Source organism: Scyliorhinus torazame, chromosome 9, assembly GCF_047496885.1.
Source record: "Scyliorhinus torazame isolate Kashiwa2021f chromosome 9, sScyTor2.1, whole genome shotgun sequence".
NCBI classification, from domain to species: domain Eukaryota; kingdom Metazoa; phylum Chordata; class Chondrichthyes; order Carcharhiniformes; family Scyliorhinidae; genus Scyliorhinus; species Scyliorhinus torazame.
The window spans coordinates 48,042,787-48,065,149 of NC_092715.1; the positions used below are offsets into that span (position 1 = coordinate 48,042,787).

Genomic DNA, 22,363 nt, shown 5'->3' on the forward strand with positions numbered 1-22,363 from the left:
CGTGGTTCACCCAGGGGACCAGGAGAGGGGGATTGGCGAGCTCCCACTAAAAAGGGCGGAGAGGAGCTTCAGAGATTTGGGGGTCCAGGTGGCCAGGAGCTGGGGGGCCCTGCTTAGACATAATTTCATGAGGCTGGTGGAGCAAATGGAGGAGGAGTTTAAGAGGTGGGACGCGTTGCCGCTGTCCCAGGCGGGTAGGGTGCAGTCAGTCAAGATGGCGGTGCTCCCAAGGTTTTTGTTCCTGTTCCAGTGCCTCCCCATAGGGGCTGGTTTAGCTCACTGGGCTAAATCGCTGGCTTTTAAAGCAGACCAATGCACGGCCAGCAACACGGTTCAATTCCCGTACCAGCCTCCCTGAACAGGCGCCGGAATGTGGCGACTTGGGGCTTTTCACAGTAACTTCATTTGAAGCCTACTTGTGACATTAAGCGATTTTCATTTCATTTCTTATCCCGAAGGCCTTCTTTAGGCGGGTCAACCTCTGTGGATACTACTGGGCCGCCAATGTGGCGAAGGTGCGCAAGTGGGTGATGGAGGGGGAGGGGGCGGCATGGAAGAGGCTGGAGATGGCGTCTTGTGAGGGTACGAGTCTGGAGGCGCTGGCAACGGCACCGCTGCTGCTCCCTCCAATGAGGTATACCACGAGTCCGGTGGTGGTGGCTACCCTCAATATTTGGGGGCAATAGAGGTGGCACAGGGGGGAAGTGGGGGCCTCGGTGTGGACCCCGATACGGGGGAACCACCGGTTTGTCCCAGGGAGAATAGATGGAGGGTTTTTGGGGTGGCACAGGGCAGGGATAAGAAGGTTGGGGGACCTGTTTGTGGATGGGAAGTTCGCGAGCCTGGGTGAGCTGGAGGAGAAGTACGGGCTCCCCCCCCCCCGGGAAACACCTTTAGGTATCTACAGGTAAGGGCGTTTGCCAGGCGGCAAGTGGTGGAATTCCCGCTGCTGCCGCCACGCATGGTACAGGACAGGGTGCTCTCGGGGGTGTGGGTTGGAGAGGGGAAGATCTCGGCAGCATACCAGGTGATGCAGGAGGAGGAGGAGGAGCTGAAAGGTAAGTGGGAGGAGGAGTTGGGGGAGGAGATCGAGGAGGGGACATGGGCAGATGCCCTTGGGAGGGTGAACTCTTCCTCTTCGTGCGTGAGGCTCAGCCTCATACAGTTTAAGGTGCTGCACAGGGCACACATGACCGGGACAAGGATGAGCCGGTTTTTTGGGGGTGAGGACAGGTGTGTTAGGTGCTCAGGGAGCCCAGCAAACCACACCCATATGTTCTGGACATGCCCAGCGCTGGAGAAATTTTGGAAGGGCGTAGTGAGGACGGTGTCGAGGGTGGTAGGATCCAGGGTCAAACCGGGCTGGGGGCTCGCAATATTTGGGGTTGCAGGGGAGCCGCGAGTGCAGGAGGCGAAAGAGGCCGGAATTCTGGCCTTTGCGTCCCTGGTAGCCCGACAAAGGATTCTTCTTCAGTGGAAGGATGCGAGGCTCCGAAGCGTGGAATCCTGGATCAACGATATGGCGGGGTTTATTAAACTGGAGAGGGTGAAATTTGCCTTAAGGGGATCGGTACAAGGGTTCTTAAGGCGGTGGCAACCGTTCTTAGACTTCCTGGCAGAACGGTAGACAATGGTCAGCAGCAGCAGCAACCCGGGGGGGGGTTCTATTTTATTTTTATTGTCTATACTGGGGGATCTGAGGGAGTGTGTATATTTGCTATGTTTGCTATGTGTTTTGGCGGGTGTTAATTTATTATTTATGTATAGGGGGGAGGGGGGCACGGGGTTGTTTTGTATTTAATTCTATTGGGTTCCTTTTACATTTTGTTGTTGATATTTTGTGAAAACTTTACAAAGAACAAAGAACAAAGAAATGTACAGCACAGGAACAGGCCCTTCGGCCCTCCAAGCCCGTGCCGACCATACTGCCCGACTAAACTACAATCTTCTACACTTCCTGGGTCCGTATCCTTCTATTCCCATCCTATTCATATATTTGTCAAGATGCCCCTTAAATGTCCCTATCGTCCCTGCCTCCACTACCTCCTCCGGTAGTGAGTTCCAGGCACCCACTACCCTCTGCGTAAAAAACTTGCCTCGTACATCTACTCTAAACTTTGCCCCTCTCACCTTAAACCTATGCCCCCTAGTAATTGACCCCTCTACCCTGGGGAAAAGCCTCTGACTATCCACTCTGTCTATGCCCCTCATAATTTTGTATACCTCTATCAGGTCGCCCCTCAACCTCCTTCGTTCCAGTGAGAACAAACCGAGTTTATTCAATCGCTCCTCATAGCTTATGCCCTCCATACCAGGCAACATTCTGGTAAATCTCTTCTGCACCCTCTCTAAAGCCTCCACATCCTTCTGGTAGTGTGGCGACCAGAATTGAACACTATACTCCAAGTGTGGCCTAACTAAGGTTCTATACAGCTGCAACATGACTTGCCAATTCTTATACTCAATGCCCCGGCCAATGAAGGCAAGCATGCCGTATGCCTTCTTGACTACCTTCTCCACCTGTGTAGCCCCTTTCAGTGATCTGTGGACCTGTACTCCTAGATCTCTTTGACTTTCAATACTCTTGAGGGTTCTACCATTCACTGTATATTCCCTACCTGCATTAGCCCTTCCAAAATGCATTACCTCACATTTGTCCAGGTTCAACTCCATCTGCCATCTCTCCGCCCAAGTCTCCAGACAATCTAAATCCTGCTGTATCCTCAGACAGTCCTCATCGCTATCCGCAATTCCACCAACCTTTGTGTCGTCTGCAAACTTACTAATCAGACCAGTTACATTTTCCTCCAAATCATTTATATATACTACAAAGAGCAAAGGTCCCAGCACTGATCCCTGTGGAACACCACTGGTCACAGCCCTCCAATTAGAAAAGCATCCCTCCATTGCTACCCTCTGCCTTCTATGGCCTAGCCAGTTCTGTATCCACCTTGCCAGTTCACCCCTGATCCCGTGTGACTTCACCTTTTGTACTAGTCTACCATGAGGGACCTTGTCAAAGGCCTTACTGAAGTCCATATAGACAACATCTACTGCCCTACCTGCATCAATCATCTTAGTGACCTCCTCGAAAAACTCTATCAAGTTAGTGAAAATAAAAAATTTTTTTTAAAAATATATATATATTTATGACCCTACAGGAAGGGTGTCCAGACTGGCTGAAACAGACTTTTTATTTTCTCAAGCTAAAAGGTGCTTTGTTTTTTATCTGTTCCTCCACAGGTAACCAAGCTGAAGAGAGAACTTTCCCAGATGAAACAAGAGCTGTTGTACAAAGAGCAAGGGTTTGAAACTCTCCGGGAGTAAGTTCCTCATGCCAGGCTTGAAGTAATTTGTAAATATCCCGGGGGGGGCGGGGGGTGTCCGGAGGCTGCAGTGGGGTGGCTGAAGTGGAGGGGGTCGAAAGATCGAGGCGGCATTAAAAAATGGCACGCCGAACTGCGGGTCGGCTTCTTGAGCTGGCGAGTTGAGCTCGTCAACAAGGCCCAGAAAACCCAGCAAAGTCCTGTTAAAGTCCTGCAGCGGTTTGCTGGGGCGAAATTCTCCGTTATCGGCGGAAAGTCCGCCGATCGGCGCAAAAAACTGCGCAAATCCGACTTGCGTCACGTCGGAAAAATGGGTCGATAGTCTGCGGCCCGAAATGGGCTAGCAGCTACGTAACGGGATCCGCGCTTGCGCAGTGGTTCACGCCGTGCAGCGTCATACGCGCCGCACGGCGTGACGGCTCATAAGGCCGCGCTGCTCCCCCCACCCGACCGCAACACCTGACCGCAACACCCGACTGGATGGCTGGCCGTCGCTCAGCCCCGAGGTTCGAGTCACGCGATGTGGTGGCGCTCCTGGACGCGGTGGAGCAGAGGAGGGACGCCCTGTATCCCGGGCACGGCCGCAGAGTTGCCCCACGCCACAGCCGGCGTCTGTGGAGGGAGGTGGCAGAGGCCGTCACCGCTGTCGCCCTGACACCACGGACAGGCACCCAGTGCCACAAGAAGGTGAACGACCTCGTCAGAGCAGGCAGGGTGAGCCTCCCCCCCCTGCCCAATATCCATATCCCCCCTCCCCCATACCCCCCCCCCATATCCCCCCTCCCCCATATCCCCCTCCCCCATATCCCCCCTCCCCCATATCCCCCCTCCCCCATATCCCCCCTCCCCCATATCCCCCCCTCCCCCATATCCCCCCTCCCCCATATCCCCCCCATCCCCCATATCCCCCCTCCCCCATATCCCCCCCTCCCCCATATCCCCCATAGAGACCCAGACCCTCCAGCATGCGACGCCCGCAGGATGCCCCTCGCACACCACGGGAGACGGAGAGACCTGGAGCAACAGGGAGACGACACCCCCGTCACGTGCGGGAGCGACCACCCAGCGACGAGGGGGGCAGCCACAGGCCCCCATCACATCCGAGCCAGGACACCACTACCCAGGACACCACTACCCAGGACACCACTACCCAGGACACCACTACCCAGGACACCCCTACCCGGGACAGCACTACCCAGGAAGACAAAATACCGGACAGTGACTCAGAGTGGATGGGTGGAGACGAACCCCCACCCCAAAGTGCCATGGACTCAGAGTGGGACGAAGAGCACGACACAACGCCACTGCTGTCACCAACACCCTCCACCATCGCAGAAACACTCACCACGGTTGGGCACTTTAGTGATGAGGCGTCTGGTACACTCACTGGTGCGCACAACACAGCCGTCCCGGTACAGCAGGTGGAGGTAGGAGCAGCAGAGGGACCGGGCGGTCGGAGGGCAGCCCAGCCCAAGCGAACATCTGCCGCCCAGATGGATCCCGGGTTCCTGCAGTTAGCACACCCACACATAGATCCGGTGCAACCACCGACCCGGAGACGAGCGAAGAGGGTGACGGGCGGCTTGCGGCGGCTGCGGTCGCAGGTGGAGGAGTCCACCCGCGTCCAGGAGCTGGGAGTGGTGCCGGTCATGCGTGCCACCCAGGCCGACACCGCATGGGTGGCGTCCGCGGTGGAGGCAATGGGTGCGACGGTGTCAGACATGGGGAACGGTTTGCGAGGCCTGGGGCCTTCCGTGCAGGCGGCGTCTGTGGCCCAGGAAATGGCTGCCCTCTCACAGGAGGCCATGAGCCAGTGCCAGCGCCAGATGGCAGAGGCGCTCAACGCCATAGCCCAGTCTCTGCAGGCCATGGCCCAGTCTCAGCAGGCCATGGCCCAGTCTCTGCAGGCCATCGCTGAGGGCATCGGCGCCAGTGGCCATGTGCGAGCCGGCGTCGCACTGTCATAGACAGGGTTTGCCAACCCCCTGGGCTCCATGGCTGCAAACCTGCAGACCCCTGTCGATACCAGCACGGGCCTCCAGGAATGGCAGCGCCAGATGTCGGGGGGGCGTCGGATGGCCAGTCCGTTCGCATCCCCCACCCATGCAGAGGCCGGGGGCCATCGGGCACCCCGAGGGAGGAGGAGGTGGTGTGGTCCGGCCCGGCTCCCTCTGTAGGGGAGGTCCCGGTACACCACGACACCTCGGACTCCCCCCCTTCCGTCCCAGGTGCATTGGGTGGGCAACGGGCAGGACAGGCTGGCAGCTCGCCATCCCAGTCGCCCGGGCCGCAGCCTGGACCATCTAGGCCAGGACGCCCCAGGAAACGGCCGCCAAAGGGATCCAGTGTCAGAGGGCAGGAATCACAGGAGTCCACCTCCAGTTCTGCTGTACAGTCTGGGGAACCACGTAGACGTAGTCAAAGGGCCCGTAAGGCCAAACAATTAGACACTGAGTAAGTTGGCACGGGTGCAGGGCACAGATGAGTTTTAGGGGCTAGGGCACGTGCATGAACTCCTTTGGTTATTAAAGTCAATGTTACACCTACCGAAGCTGACTTTGTGCTCTGCCCAAAGTGTGCCGTGGTGTCATGTACGTTGAGCGCAAGTGTGTGTGTGAGGGGTGGTCTTACCTCAGCCCCAGGTGAGTCTGCCCCCTTCCCCCTGGGCCGCCATCAACATCCCCCGGGCAGAGGACGGGACCGTGCGCTGCAGTGTCACAGCCGCATGCAGGGATGGTCCGGGTGGATGGTGGTACTGTGGCCATGGGTCAGACATAGTCCAACGATGTAGAGCCAGGAGCTCATCGCAGGGCGGGTTGTCATCATCCTCCATGGCCTGCGATAGACACGCGTCCACCCGCAACTGTGTGAGCCCGGCCCGTTGTGCCGCAGTGGATCGGCAATGGGGGGGGGCGGGGTGTGCATGCGGGTGGGGTGGGTGGGGTTGGGGAGGGGGGTGAGGGTGCTGGGTGGGTGGATGGGTGGGGGGTGTGGGTGGTCGGCTGTTGCCATGGTGTGCGGTCTGTGGCCATACTACCCGATTCCCACGCCCATCTAGTCAGTGAAGCGGGCGTCTATCAGTCTGTCCCGTGCCCGCTGGGCCAGCCGGTAACGGTGGACAGCCACCCGCCTGTGTCTACCCCGTCTGCCCTGACCATTGCCCCCATCCCCCTCATCTGGGGAGGACTGGGCCTCTTCCTGCTGCTCCTCCACTCCGCCCTCCTCTGCCTGCGGCACATCGCCCCTCTGCTGGGCTATGTTGTGCAGGACGCAGCACACCACAATGATGCGGCCGACGCTATCTGACCGATACTGGAGGGCGCCCCCAGAGAGGTCCAGGCACCTGAAACGCATCTTCAGCACGCCAAAGCACCTCTCGATCACTCCCCTTGTCGCTACATGGGCATCATTGTAGCGGTTCTCCGCCTCATTGCGTGGCCTCCGTATAGGCGTCATCAGCCACGATCGCAATGGGTAGCCCCTGTCGCCCAGCAACCAGCCCCTCAGCCGGGGATGGCGTCCCTCGTACATGCCGGGGATGGATGACCGCGACAACACGAATGAGTCGTGTACACTGCCTGGGTGACGGGCGCAGACGTGCAGGATCATCATGCGGTGGTCGCAGACCACCTGTACGTTCATCGAATAGGTCCCCTTCCTATTAGTGAACACGGCCCTGTTATCTGCAGGTGGCCGCACGGCGACGTGCATCCCATCGATCGCGCCCTGGACCATGGGGAACCCAGCCACGGCAGAGAAGCCCACGGCCCGGGCATCTTGGCTGGCCCGGTCCACGGGGAAGCGGATGTAGCGGTGCGCCATGGCATATAGGGCATCTGTCACTGCCCGGATGCACCGGACACCGATGTCTGCGATATGCCGGACAGGTCCCCACTCGGTGCCTGGAATGACCCCGTTGCATAAAAGTTCAGGGCCACCGTAACCTTGACGGACACGGGGAGAGGGTGTCCCCCACCAGTGCCACGCGGTGACAGGTGTGCCAGCAGGTGGCAGATGTGTGCCACGGTTTCCCAGCTCATCCGGAGTCTCCTCCTGCATTCCCGGTCCGTGAGGTCCTGGTATGACTGCCGGGGCCGGTACACACGGGGCGTCCTCGGGTGCCTCCGCTGCCGTGGGGCCACGACGTCCTCCTCCCCCTCCTCGTCCTGTCGGTCAGGTGTCCCTCCAGCCTGGGCGGCTGCCGCCTGCCCCTCTGCGGCAGCCTGCGCCGCCTCTCTGGCACGCTCCTCCTCCTCACCCAGGGCAACATAGACATGAGCGGCTGCCACCACGGTGGCCAACATCGCTGGATGATCTGAAAACATGACGGCCTGATGGGGGGGAGGGGAACGACGACATGTCATCATTGCCCATATCCCCTCCTCCCCCCAGCCAGGTGGCATGGACCGCATGGGTCCAACTGTTGGAGGCTGGCACCTGGCCAGGTGGACCAACTCACTTGCCCTCCCATCCCCCTCCTCAGCAAGGACCCCCCCCCCAACCTCCACCCCAGCACGGACCCCCCCCCCCCAACCTCCACCCCAGCACGGACCCCCCCCCCCCAACCTCCACCCCAGCACGGACCCCCCCCCAACCTCCACCCCAGCACGGACCCCCCCCCCCCCCCCAACCTCCACCCCGGCACGGACCCCCCCCCCAACCTCCACCCCAGCACGGACCCCCCTCCAACCTCCACCCCAGCACGGACCCCCCCACCAACCTCCACCCCAGCACGGACCCCCCCCCCCAACCTCCACCCCGGCACGGACCCCCCCCCCCCAACCTCCACCCCAGCACGGACCCCCCCCCCCAACCTCCACCCCGGCACGGACCCCCCCCCCCAACCTCACCCCAGCACGGCACGGACCCCCCCCCCAACCTCCACCCCGGCACGGAACCCCCTCCCCGGCACGGACCCCCCCACAACCTCCACCCCGGCACGGACCCCCCCCCCCCCCAACCTCCACCCCAGCACGGACCCCCCCCCCCCAACCTCCACCCCGGCACGGACCCCCCCCAACCTCCACCCCAGCACGGACCCCCCCCCCAACCTCCACCCCAGCACGGACCCCCCCCCCAACCTCCACCCCGGCACGGACCCCCCCCCAACCTCACCCCAGCACGGCACGGACCCCCCCCCAACCTCCACCCCGGCACGGAACCCCCTCCCCGGCACGGACCCCCCCCCAACCTCCACCCCGGCACGGACCCCCCCCCCAACCTCCACCCCGGCACGGACCCCCCCCATCCCCCTCCCCGGCACGGACCCCCCTCCCGGCACTCCCCCGGAGCCCAGCCTACTCAAACCCCCCCGCCGCACACACACACACACAACCCGAGACACACCTCTCCTCACGCATTCGGACTGCGGCCACGCCATTGCCTGTCCAGAGCCAACCCCCCAGGCCGTCACTCACCTCCACACTGGTCGGCGTGAGCCTGGAGCACAGGGTCACGCCGATGAAAAGGAGGTTTAATTTACGTCGACGTGAACGGTCATCACGTCGACGGGACTTCGGCCCATCCGGAAGGGAGAATATCGGCAGGCCGAAAATCGGCTGCCTTGCGCAGACCCGTGCCATTCTCCGACGGCAGCGGCGCCATTAACGCCCCGCCGACTTTTCTCCCTTCGGAGACTTCGGCGGGGGCGGGGGCGGGATTCACGGCGGCCAACAGCCATTCTCCGACCCTCTGGGGGGTCGGAGAATGACGCCCCTGGTGCCTTCTGCAATGAATGAAATGAAAATCGCTTGTTGTCACAAGTCGGCTTCAAATGAAGTTACTTTGAAAAGCCCCTAGTCGCCACATTCCGGCGCCTGTTCGGGGAGGCTGGTACGGGAATTGAACCGCGCTGCTGGCCTGCCTTGGTCTGCTTCAAAAGCCAACGATTTAGCCCAGTGTGCTAAACCAGCCCATATGGCTGTCCGGGGAAACTCTCCCGTTCTTTGTTTTCTGCCATCAGGCTTATTGGAAAGATTTGCAGGCTGATAATCAACCTGTTTGGCCACATTACGCACTCACCTTCCATAGCAATTAAGCCCCGAAGGGAAAACAAAATGCTGCGGATGCTTGATAAACTCAAGTGGTCTGGCAGCATCTGTGGAGTGAGAAACAGAGTTAATGGGCACGATTTAAGGGTCTAGTCATGCTCGACATGGTGACGTGATGAGGCCGTTGAATCTCACGAGATTTCGTGAGACCTAGTGATCTAGTGATCTGGATTACCCCCTCGCTGAGCCATTAGGCTATTTAAATATATCTACGCTGGATCCTCCCAGCGCCCGGGAATTAACGGACGTGCCTGGGAGATGTCACCATGGCGCCCTTTAGCATTGGTTTCTACATATGTGGACCAGTTGTAACGGCACCTAGGAGGATCTCCCAGGCCATTAGAGATGCACGGGAGGTCGTACTCAGGGCAGGGTGGTACCCTGGCACTCCCACTGGCACCTGGGCACTGCCAGCCTGCCGCCTTTACACTGCTACCTTGGTGCCCGAGCACTGCAATCTTGGCACTGCCAGGGTACCTGGGTGGCACTGACAGGGTACCAGGCTGGCAATGCCAAGGTGCAAGGTTGCCTGTGCCAGGGATTGGGCGCAGGGGGGCCTGCCCATATTCGGGGGGTGGGGGGTTCCAGAGGCCACAGTGGGGTGGCTAAGGGGGGTCGAAAGATTGGAGCGGCATTTCAAAATGGTGCCTGATCTGCAAGTTGTCTTCACAAAATGGTGAGTTAAGCTCGTCAGCGTTACTCAACCAAGGCCAAAAATACCGTCAAAGTCCTGTCAAAAAGTAAATATGTCTGTGTCCCGTTAAATCGCGGCCAATGTTTCAAGGCCAAATTACCCTTCTACAGAAGTCCTGAGTTTATCCAACATTTTTCTTTTAGTCCTGAAGTAGGATATGAACCTGGAGCTTCTCATGTGGCAGGGGTGCTACCCACCATGCCACAAGACCCCCATTTTTGGTAAATATAAATACAGAAGGCAACTTGAAGCTGATGTACCAAATGTTCTGTGCGGCAGAGTTGTAAACATTTCACTGAGAATTCCCCACGTGACAAGTTGCCAATCACAAGGAGGCTAAGGACTCAGGGCAGTCCCTTAAGGGGAAGTCTCATGTGAGGCAGAGGAGGAGGTTACCTGCCCAGTCTCAACGGAAAAAGGGAAGAATATAAAAATGGAGAGACCTAAACATTAGTAGAAGTTACTTCAAAATGGAGTACTGATGTTTTGCAAAAACACTGAAAGTCAACATACTATAAACTAACTCAGGGTGGCATGGTAGCACAGCGGTTAGCACTGTTGCTTCACAGCTCAAGGGTCCCAGGTTCGATTCCGGCTTGGATCACTGTCTGCGTGGAGTTTGCACATTCTCCGCTGTGTCTGCGCGGGATTCCTCCCACAGTCCAAAGATGTGCAGGTTAGGTGGATTGACCAGGTTAAATTGCCCTCAGTGTCCAAAAAAAAAGGTTAGGTTGGGTTACGGGGGTAGGGTGGAGGTGTAGGACAAAGCCAGGTGCTCTTTCCAAGGACCGGTGCAGACTCGATGGGCCGAATGGCCTCCTTCTGCACTGTAAATTCTATGATCTGTGAACTTCGAAAAACAAATTCTGCCTCCTTTCGGCCAATGTGGAATTGGGCTCAGCATCACATTTCATAGTAAAGAGGCACCACCTTTGAGCTGCAGAATCAGTTATCCGAATAATGATAAGAAAGACTAAAAACCGATAGCATCTGTATGCACATCACAAACTGAGAATTGGTACTAGAATTACATTGACATGCAGTGATTGTCATTAATTGGTTAGACCTCCCGGGTTAGCTGTAAGTTTAGGCTGCTACTTTTAGGTTAAAGAGTTAAAATGTTAAGCTTTGTACATTGAAACCAACATAAAATTAAGTTGTGCTCAAGATCTTTAGGCAGTTCACGCCAGCGGGATCTTTCGCCCCCGCCAATGGCGCACCCCTGCTGTGGGTTTCCCGGCAGCATGGGGTGGATTCAATGGGAAATCCCTCTGAAGGTCCCTCTGCCGGTCCACAGCGCTGAGAAACACGCTGCGGGGAGGCCAGAGAATCTCGCCCATTTTGCCAGTGGAGTTCCTCCTGAAAATTGATCCTGAGAACAGATATCGCGTAGGCTCTTGGTGACTCCGTGCCTCATATATACATCATTGTTTCATTGGAATGCTGGTGGGGGAATGGCTTAATCTAGCTTAGTTAGAATAAGTACGTTTTGCAGTTGATTTATGTCATCCTGTTCAAAAACAAGTAATTATTTTTATCCTGCACTACATTTGCAGTCAGGTGGAGTGAGGTCAGCATAATTGGTAGGGTGTTAGTAAAATACTTCAATTTATTACATCTCTCCAAAACATCTCAAAGCACTTCAGATACAATGCATTACTTTGTAGAGCTGTCACTGGTTTTGCGTAGGTGAATATGATAGCCTTTTTTCCATACAGCTGAAACACATTAGTATCAGTGAGTTGAATGGCCAGGTAATTTATTTTTGATGGCTGCTGGCTGGGAGAATTATGGTGGCCACAACACCAGGAGAATGTCTCTCTCTTCCTTAGGTATTAGTGCGTGGTTTTTAACATCCATGTTAATCACCAGAACAGGCAGATGGTGTCCCGATTGGCTCACTTATCAGCTTTGTAAGACAAAGCCAGGTGGCACGGTAATACAGTGGTTAGCACTGTTGCTTCATAGCGCCAGAGTTCCAGGATCGATTCCCGCTTGGGTCACTGTCTGTGCGGAGTCTGCACGTTCTCTCCATGTCTGCACGGGCTTCCTCCGGGTGCTCCGGTTTCCACTCACAAGTCCCGAAAGACGTGCTTGTTAGGTGAATTGAACATTCTGAATTCTCCCTCTGTGTACCCGAACAGGCGCTGGAATGTGGCGACTAAGGGCTTTTCACAGTAACTTCATTACAGTGTTAATAAGACCATAAGATATTGGAACAGAATTAGGACACTCGGCCCATCGGATCTGCTGCGCCATTCAATCATGGCTGATATTTTTCTCATCCCCATTCTCCTGCCTTCTCCCCATAACCCTAATGTAAGCCTACTTGTGACACTAATAAAGATTATTATTATTAAAGTCCAACTGGTGTTTGATTTTACCCGTGGAACAATTTTTATTTTTGAGTTATACCTCCATCTCTAGACTTCTTCATATGACAGTGAGTGTCAGTGTGTGACTGATTAAATGATCGAAAGAGCACTAATGTATGTTGGCGCTGTTTTCCTGCCAGTGTGTCCTCACCCACCCTACATTCTTCCTATACGTCCAACCCAGCCAGTCGAGTGCACCCAAATTCTCATAACAGCCGAGCTTCAAATTGAAATTTGCAATCCTACTGAAGCCACCGAATGCTCTGTGGTGAATACATTTTTCTTTGATTTATTGCTCTGGGGATGAAAAGAGGAATTTGACATTAATAAATGAAGAACCATCACCCCACTGAAACAATGATGTATGAACTGGTTAAAGGTTAGTCAGGCAGATTGCTTTTATTATATCTCCTGAACAATGGCGTATTGTTAAAAATGGTTTGCTTGCTGGCAATTTTGATTGGAATCCAAAATATGTTTGGGTAATTGTCAACAAAATACCACAGGGAAACAATGGGCAGCTGTGTGAGCCATTTACAGGTCAGGTTTTGGTTTTCGCATTACACCTAATACTGAAAGTTATTGCAAAACAAACCATTTTGTGCAATCACAAAGAGACCTCACATTAACGTCCACTATCTTCCTGCTCTGAATGTCACACCTGTGTGTCTAATTTTACCAAACAGGTGAAGCCTGAAGCTTTGCCTCAAAGAATGCTCAGATGATTGTACGGTCTAGTTTTAGGATTAAGGGTAGCAGATTTAAGGTACAGTGTTAGGATAAGGGGTAGCAGATTTAAGGTATAGTTTCAGGATAAGGGGTAGCAGATTTAAAACAGAGATGAGGACATATTACTTCTCTCAAAGGGTAACAAATCTGGTGAAATGGCTACCCCTGAGTGTGGTGGATGCCGGGAGTAAATTTAAGAAGGGGATAGACAGATTTTAAATCAGTAATGGATTGAAGCGTTATGGAGAACGGGCAGGTAAGTGTTTTTTTTAAATTTAGAGCACCCAATTCACTTTTTCCACTAAAGGGGCAATTTAATGTGGCCAATCCACTTACCCTACACATCTTTGGGTTGTGGGGGCGAAACCCATGCAAACACGGGGAGAACGTGCAAACTCCACACGAACAGTGACCCAGAGCCGGGATCGAACCTGGGACCACGGCGCCATGAGGCAGCAGTGCTAACCACTGCGCCACCATGTTGCCCCCAGGTAAGTGGAGTTGAGGCCAAGATGAGATCAGCCATGATCGTATTGAATGGCAAGTGGGCTCGAGGGGCTGAATTGCTTACTTCTGCTCCTAGTTTCTATGTTCTTATGATGAGTTCGGGAATCCCAGATTACCGAAAAAGTGTCTAGTTGTAAGTGATTTTAAAGATGTTTATTGAGAAGCAGCACTTTAAATATATTGCAAGACAGAAAATAAAACATATATGTGACAAGTGAGAGTGGTTTACCACTGGGAGACAAAAGAAAGGCCGACGCAGAGTGACCGTTGGTCTTTGTGACGTCTCACAAAGGTGGCACGGTGGTACAGTGGTTAGCACTGCTGCCTCGCAGCGCCTGGGACCTGAGTTCAATTCGAGCCTTGGGTAACGGTCTGTGTTGTGCTTGTCTGCGTGGGTTTCCTTCGGGTATCATGGAGTCATAGGGTCATCCCGCACTGAAGAAGCCCTTTGGCCCATCCAGTCTGCACCACGCGCTAATCCCATTTACCAGCACTTGTCCCATATCCTTGAATGTGATAGTGTTTCAGGTGCTCAACCAAAGGTTGTGGGGTTTCCAGCCTCCATTACCTTCCCAGGCAGTGCATTCCAGATTCTCAACACCCTCTGAGTGAAATCCCCTCGGAATCTCCTGCTCCTCACCCTAAAACTATGCCCCTTGTGGTTGACCCCTCCATCAAGGGGAACACTAGCCTCCTATTTACCCTCCAAACCCCTCATGATCTTGTACACCTCAATCAAATCCCCCTCAACCTTCACTGCTCTAAAACAAACAATCCAGGCCTATCCAGTCTCTCCTTACAGCTCAGATGCTCCTCCCCAGTCAACATCCTGGTGAATCTTCTCTGTACCACCTCCAGTGCAATCACCTCTATTCCATAGTGAGGTGATCAGAACTGCACACAATACTCCAGCTGTGGCCTAACCAGCAGTCTCTACAGCGCCACCATAATCTCCTTGCTCTTATATTCTATGCATGATTGATAAAGGCAAGTGCCCCAAATGCCTTCTTAGCCATCCTATTCACCTGTTCTTCCGCCTTCAGGGTATCTGTGAACAAGTCCCCCAAGATCCATCTGTTCTTCTGAGATTCTTAGCATCCTGTCATTTATTACACTCCCCCGTCCTGTTTCTTCTTACAAAGTGCATCACCTCGCATTTATCAGGGTTAAATACCATCTGACACTGCTTTGCCCATCTGACCAACCCATCTATTTCTTCCTGTAACCTACCACTCTCTTCTGTACTGTTAACCACCCTACCAAACTTCGTACCATCTGCAAAGCTACTTATCATTCCCCCCACATTCTCATCGATATCATTTATATATATACAAAAAACAAGGGATCCAGCACTGATCCCTGTGGTATGCCGCTCGACACCGGCCTCCAGTTAATCAAACAGCCTTCTACCACCACTCTTTGTGTCCTATACTAAGCCAGTTTTGGATCCATCTCGACAAGTTTCCTTGAATTCTACATGCTTCAACCTTCTCAATCAGTCTCCCATAAGGGCCTTTTCAAAGGTCCTGCTAAAATCCATATAAATTATATCAACTGCTCTTCCTTCATCCACACACTCGGTCACTTTATCAAAACTTCTATGAAATTTGTTCGGCATGACCTCCCTCTGAAAAAGCCATGCTGACTATCCCTAATCAACACATGCCTTTCCATGTGGTACAATTAAAGTCACCATAATCACAGAGGCTGCTCCTCCCTTTGAGAGAGAAAGTTGACTGCTGGTGATTTAACCTGAGGGTCACCATACCTCAGGTGAGGGACAAGGTTGAGAAGGCGTAACCTCAGCCGGTACAGGAATTGAACTCGCACTGTTGGCATCGTTCTGCATCAGGAACCAGGGGCGAAATTCTCCCCCAACGGCGCGATGTCCGCCGACTGGCGCCAAAAACGGCGCCAATCAGACGGGCATCGCGCCGGCCCAAAGATGCGGAATGCTCCGCATCTTTGGGGGCCGAGCGCCAACATTGAGGGGCTAGGCCGGCGCCGGAGGGATTTCCGCCCCGCCAGCTGGCGGAAATGGCGTTTGTTGCCCCGCCAGCTGGCGCGGAAATGTGGCGCATGCGCAGGAGCGTCAGCGGCCGCCGACAGTTTCCCGCGCATGCGCAGTGGGGAGAGTCTCTTCCGCCTCCGCCATGGTGGAGGCCGTGGCGGAGGCGGAAGGGAAAGAGTGCCCCCACGGCATAGGCCCGCCCGCGGATCGGTGGGCCCCGATCGCGGGCCAGGCCACCGTGGGGGCACCCCCGCGGGGTCAGATCGCCCCGCGCCCCCCCCCCCCCCCCCCCAGGACCCCGGAGCCCGCCCACGCCGCCTGGTCCCGCCGGTAAATACCAGCTTTGATTTACGCCGGCGGGACAGGCAATTTCTGGGTGGGACTTCGGCCCATCCGGGCCGGAGAATTGAGCGGGGGGTCCCGCCAACCGGCGCGGCCCGATTCCCGCCCCCGCCCAATCTCCGGTACCGGAGACTTGGGCGGGGGCGGGATTCACGGCGACCAACGGCCATCCTCCGACCCGGCGGGGCGTCGGAGAATGACGCCCCAGATGTTTAGCCAACTGAGCTAACCAACTACCGGGTGTTCCTGTTTCCTGCCACAGTCCAAAGATGTGCAGATTAGGTGGGGTTACGAGGTTGGGGGATAGGACAAGGGAATGGGTCTAGATTGGGTGCTCTTTCGAGGGTCCGTGTGGACTCGATGTGCCAAATGGTCTCCTTCTGCACTGTAGGGGTTCTATGGTTCTCAGCTGTTGGTGGCAGCATATTTTTGCTTCTTTACCAAAGTGTTGGGCCGTTCTTCTCCAGTCACCTTCTGTCTGATGATGGTTACAGTCGGCAGGGATCATTTTTTCTCTCTCAAGAACCTGTTTTAACCTTTATTCAGTTTAGCGTGGCCAATCCACCTACCCAGCACATCTTTGGGTTATGGGGTGAGACCCACACAGACACAGAGAGAATGTGCAAACTCCACACTGACAGTGACCCAGGGCCGAGATCAAACTGGAGTCCTCGGCACCGTGAGGCAGAAGTGCTAACCACTGCGCCACCGTGCTGCCCAACAGAGCATTGTTCCAGAAGTTTGAGCTGGTTGCAAAACAGACCCGAAAAGTGAAACTGCCCAATTTACATTTACTTTCAATTACAATCCAGTGCAGGAACTCTCCAAATCAAGTTTTGGAGCCTAAAGGTGAATTGTCATGGATGATAGATCATCAGGGAATAAAGAAAGACTTGCATTTATCTAATTCCTTTTTTATTCAGTTATGGAATCTGGGTTTCACTGGCCAGACCAGCAATTACTACCCATTCCTAATTGCCCTTGAGAAGGTGGTGGTGAGCCGCTTTCTTGAATCGCTGCAGTTCATGTGGTGTCGGCATACCCACACTGCTGTTAGGGAGGGTGTTCCAGCGACAGTGAAGGAACAGCAATATAAGTCAGCATGGTGAGTAGCTTGCAAAGGAACTTCCAGGTGGTGGTGTTCCCATGCGTCTATTGCCCTTGTCCTTCTATATGGTAGAGATTGTGGGTTTGGAAGGTGCTGTCTAAGGGGCTTTGATGAGTTGCTGCAGTGCATCTTGTAGATGGTGCACACAACTGCCACTGGTCATCAATGGTGGAGGGAGTGAATGTTTGTGGAAGGGGTACCAGCCTCCCCGAACAAGCGCCGGAATGTGGCGACTAGGTGCTTTTCACAGTAACTTCATTTGAAGCCCACTTGTGACAATAAGCGATTTTCATTTTTCATTTTCATTTCAAGTGGGTTGCTATGTCTTGGATAGTGTCGAGCTTCTTGAGAGTTGTTGGAGTAACACTCATCCAGTGTCTTATTATGTCCCTCATTGACATCCCAAAGTGCTTCATAGACAATGAAATACTTCTAAGCGCATTGCAATGGGCAGTGATAGACCATGAGATAGACCATGGCGGCACGGTAGCACAGTGGCTAGCACAGTTGCTTCACCGCTCCAGGGGTCCACGTTCAATTCCTGGCTTGGGTCACTGTCTGTGCGGAGTCTGCACGTCCTCCCCGTGTCTGAGTGGATTTCTTCCGGGTGCTCCGGTTTCCTCCCACAGTCCAAAGATGTGCAGGTTAGGTAGATTGGCCATGCTAAATTGCCCTTAATGATTAGGTGGGATTTCTGGGTTACGGGGATAGGGTGGAGGTGTGGGCTTAGGTGGGGCGCTCTTTCCAGTGGCTGGTGCAGACTCGATGGGCCGGGTGGCCTCCTTCTGCATTGTAAATTCTATGATGCTATGTTAGAACCTCACAATTTGAAATATTGGCTTTGGCAGGGGTGCAGGACAAATTCATTGGATTGACTCTTGGGCTAAAATGTGTTAAGTTATGAGGATAGGTTGGATAGAATAGATTTGTATTCACCCAATTATAGAAATTTAAGGGATGGTATAATTGAGGTGTTGAAAGGATTTGATAGGGTAGCCAGAAAGAAACAATTTCATCTGGAGGGTGTGTCAATAACAAGGGGGAATATTCTTAATATTTAGAACTGGGCCATTCATCAATGATACCAGGGCGCACTCCTTCACGCAAAAGATAGTGAAAATCTGGAATTCTCTCCCCATGAAAAGCTGCCGAGGCTTTTGAAAATCACAAACGATGATAGATAGCTTTTGATTAGGCAAGGGTATTAAAGGGATATGGAACTGAGGTGGGTAAACAGAGCTAAGAAACAGATCAGCCATGAACTAATCTAATTCAGCAGGCTGGATCGGATGAGTAGCTTACTCGTGTTCCTAAAACTCAGTGAGTGTAAATCCCAGAGGTGATAAGAAATTAAAAGTTTGTAGATCTCTCTGCCATTTGCTCGATTTTGCTGAGAACTTACAGAGAGGAGGAGTTAATGAAATGATGGGCTGCCTGTCAGCAAATACTGCAACATATATTTTGCTATTTCAGAAAGGGGGCTGGATTCTCCGATTTGGAGACTATGTCCCCACGTTTTACGCCAGGAAAACTGGCGCTAAACAGCCACCGATTCCCCATTTTGCTGGGGGCTAGCAGGGAGGCAGCGTAGAGCACTTGGCTCTAGCTGCCGTTATGCCCTGGGAAATTGCCGGGACCTTGGCCGCGCATGCGCAAGGCGGCTTCCTGCAGCGGCCGCACCGTGCAACATGGCGGCGGCTGCTCGCGGACCCGGCCCGCAAAATAGTTCCCCCCTTCAGCCAGCTCATGTGCCCCGGACCGCCCCACCACAGTGCCCCTAGCCCCAGATATTGTCCCCCCTACCCTCTGGCCGGTCCTCCCTTGACTGGCGGCACTGGACTGAGTCCCCAGCCGCCACGCTGAGTTCCCGATGGGTGAGATCACACGCGACCCATGCCGTCAGGAACTCGGGTGGTTGGGGACGGAGCATCACGGGACAGGCCTCAGCCAACATACGGAGACCATGGATATGGCGTGCATGCCGCTTTTCAGGGGGCGGAGCATCGTGAAAGTGGCACTGCCCCCGATTTCGGTGTCATTGGGGATTCTCCGCCCCGTCGCCATACGCGATTTCGGATTCGGGGATCTGCTTTAAATATGCTCCTTAATTAGACTATTGCAACAATCAAGGAACACTAATTGCAGCACCAACATTTGGCCATTGTGAAATAATGGGCGGGATTCCAGGCCTCCCCTCCAGTGGGATCTTTCTGCCCCGCCAAAGTCGACCTCCGCCATGGGTTCCCGGCAGTGGGACAGGTGAGCCATGCAAAATAGCAGACTTCAGCGAGACTGGAAGATCTCACCATTGGCCAATGGCAAGCTGCCCCCGCAACAGGAAAACCCACTGCATGAGGGGGAGGGCTGGAAAACCTTGGCCATTATTTATTCCTACTCATATTCATTTTTTCATATCTGATGTGTTTGAACATCATCCTCGATTTTCTAATCACACCATCAGCAGTGTTATCAAAACCTCAGGCAAACATTTCATAACGGCTTCAAAAAGCAACAAGCGTTTCCATATTGAAATGTCAGCAGCAAATGAATCCCGGATGATTTCCGGCGAAGGTTTCCCTCGTATCGAAGTGGAAGCCTGTTCTTGTCTTTCCTCAGGTTTGTTGAATTTCGAAAATTGCCAATAAATGATCACCTACACCAAAGAAATGTATGAACACCTTCTTATGCTTATTCATTCACTGTGTACCCTTAAACAAAGAACTTTTATTGGGTATTTATTAAGGATTAATTTTTTGTTGTGTCCCGTGTTGTGCTCTGAATGATCCATTCAAACTAGAGGATGGATTCACTGATCCCACACGCCAGTGGGAGCCATGTTTAAGGGATTGTGGGTTGACGATAAGGCTACAAGAACATGGATTCATCATCTTGTGCTCCCTTTTAGTGTAGTTCCAACAGGACCATAGGAATCATTTTATTTATTCATAAATTCCTGCATTTTTCAAATTAATGATTTAATGATGACACCAGATTAGTGTAGGCGGGAGTGTAGCGTGAATGCATTACTCGTTGTACTTAAGCTGGTGCACCGAAGCAATTAAACTTTTGATTTCTCACCTGGTTGATGTACTTTTCTGAGCTTCAATCAGTCTCTCTCTTTGTCCTGTTGTAGAATTGATCGGAAGATGTCTGGAGGACAGAGCAGTTATGAACTGAAAGAGGCCAAAGCCATCTTAAGTGAGCTGAAAACCATCAAGAAGGCCATTAGTACAGGAGAAAAAGAGAAAGAGGATCTCATGCAGGTACCAGAGAGAGTCTTACATAGACTTGTGAATTTAAATTTATGTCTAGCATCCTCGCATTTACTGGAAGATGACTGTCATCTTTTACTTCAGCATATTGATATCATCATATATATTTTGACAGTTATCTATCGCTCCTTTCGTGACAATTATCTATTGCTCCTTTCGAATGACCAAAATCAAGTATTACTCCAAGGTTATCCTAGAGAGCAGAAAGAACATCAAATGCCTTTTCTCCACTGCAAAATGCCTCCCAGATCTTCATATATCTAATTGTATATGTTCCAGGGGTTAGAAACTTCTGAGTATTGAAGGTCTCAAAGCTCTAAAGACCATTTAGAGGGAAAGGGAAAAATCCTAACAATTCCTTCAAATCTTTAGGTTGCTTCTGAGACCCTTTGGGCTGTGTGGCAACTTCTCAAGCATTTGCACCGGGTTTCCACAGGTGCTTATCCTCCAGGGTGCCAAACAGTGATGACATGAGAAAAGTGAATCAGGAAAGGAGGAAAGACCTCTATGTCTTCAATTAAATACTCATGCTGGACCTACCCTAGGCGGAGACTCAATAATACCCAGAAATTCAATTGGGGACAGACCTGACAGAATGAGTCACCAGCTTAATCTCTTTTGTAACAGTGTTATGATCCCCATAGAAACCAATCACTTTTTAAAAGCAATTAATTTTGCAGCGACCAATGGAAATAACCCAAAGGAAGATTTCACGTTTTCAGACCTTTACAATAACAAACAAACTAAAATCAATATAGATCAAACATTACACAACAGACAACTAATACACCGAACAAAAAAGATACTCTTTCGCATTAAGTAACTAACTCAAGTGAGAAAAATCTTAAAACTCTCTTTGCTGCGTGCCACACTTCTGGCAGTTGTGTAACATTACAAGAACAAGTCCAAAGTTACTCCCAGATCTACAGCAGGCTACAAACTGCCGTGCAGGCCGTCGGTTCCGGTGTCCGCCAAAAGTCATTTCACTCAGCCTGAGTCTTCCAGACCTGACTTCCACCAGCAAGGCCCAACTTGGCGACTCCTTGTTCCTTAAATCTCCTAAATGTTCTGACCCCTTCCTTTTGAACAGAAAACCCACATTCACAAGCATCCTTCTTTTTGTTAACACAGACTTCTCTGCTTTTCACAGCAGTAGCTGTTTTGTTTCTTTATACATTGCCTCTGCCCCTCTCTCTCTGCTCACAAAGCAGCTGTCCTTTTACTCCAAATTGATGTGGAGAGGTTTGATGCTTCAGTAGGTCTCTGTTTGAGTTTCTTTCCCAATACCAACAAGATTACATGCGCCTGTCTCTGAGGAGAGTGTTTAATATGACCTCGCCATCCCCCTTTCTGGAACATTTGGTTTCACCTTGCGTTAAAGGAGACATTTTGAAGCATACCCATGTTATAAAGTCCAGTAGTCTGCTGAGATCTTTAATGAAGCATTGTTTTCATGAGTGCCCTTGGTAATAAATGTTTCCTTCTTCGATTCCCAGAACCTTGCCAAACTGAAGGATCGATTCCATTCTAACCAGAGTGTAGGAACGTTCGAGCCAGATTTGCACTCCAATCCAGCCAGTTCCCGACTCTCCATCTCCAGGCAGTGCCTAGACGCTGGCTCACAAACAGATATCACTGGCGACGTGAGTACTTCTTTCTCCAGTGAATTTCACAGCATCTTTTTTCTTGAGTCTGTTAATTGAAAAGCGAAGCTGAGGGACTTCCGGGTGCGGCGATGACCAGCTAAGTCGCACGTTTCGGCAGCTCCCGGTGGAACGGACTTTTGGGCTCTTAATAGGAGCCCCAACGGCAATTTTAACGGCTAAAAACACTGTGCGGTTAACCAGAAGGGAATCCCCCCTGGACACGGATGGAAAAAGGAGAGGAAAGTGGCCGGATTGCGGTGGATCCTTTAGAGCAGCGGCAAGGAAGGCAAACACAAACCAAGA

General features: G+C 52.9%; 1 protein-coding gene across 3 annotated transcripts in view; it reads left to right on the top strand.

Moving 5' to 3' along the window:
• Window positions 1-22,363, top strand: part of LOC140429171 (protein WWC2-like) — a 334,080-nt gene that overhangs the window by 215,730 nt on the left and 95,987 nt on the right. For all 3 annotated transcript variants that reach the window (XM_072515837.1, XM_072515838.1, XM_072515839.1), the window contains exons 5-7: window positions 3,244-3,323; window positions 20,276-20,405; window positions 21,911-22,057. In XM_072515837.1, the coding sequence (XP_072371938.1) occupies window positions 3,244-3,323; window positions 20,276-20,405; window positions 21,911-22,057 (357 nt within the window). The remainder of the gene's footprint in view (window positions 1-3,243; window positions 3,324-20,275; window positions 20,406-21,910; window positions 22,058-22,363) is intronic.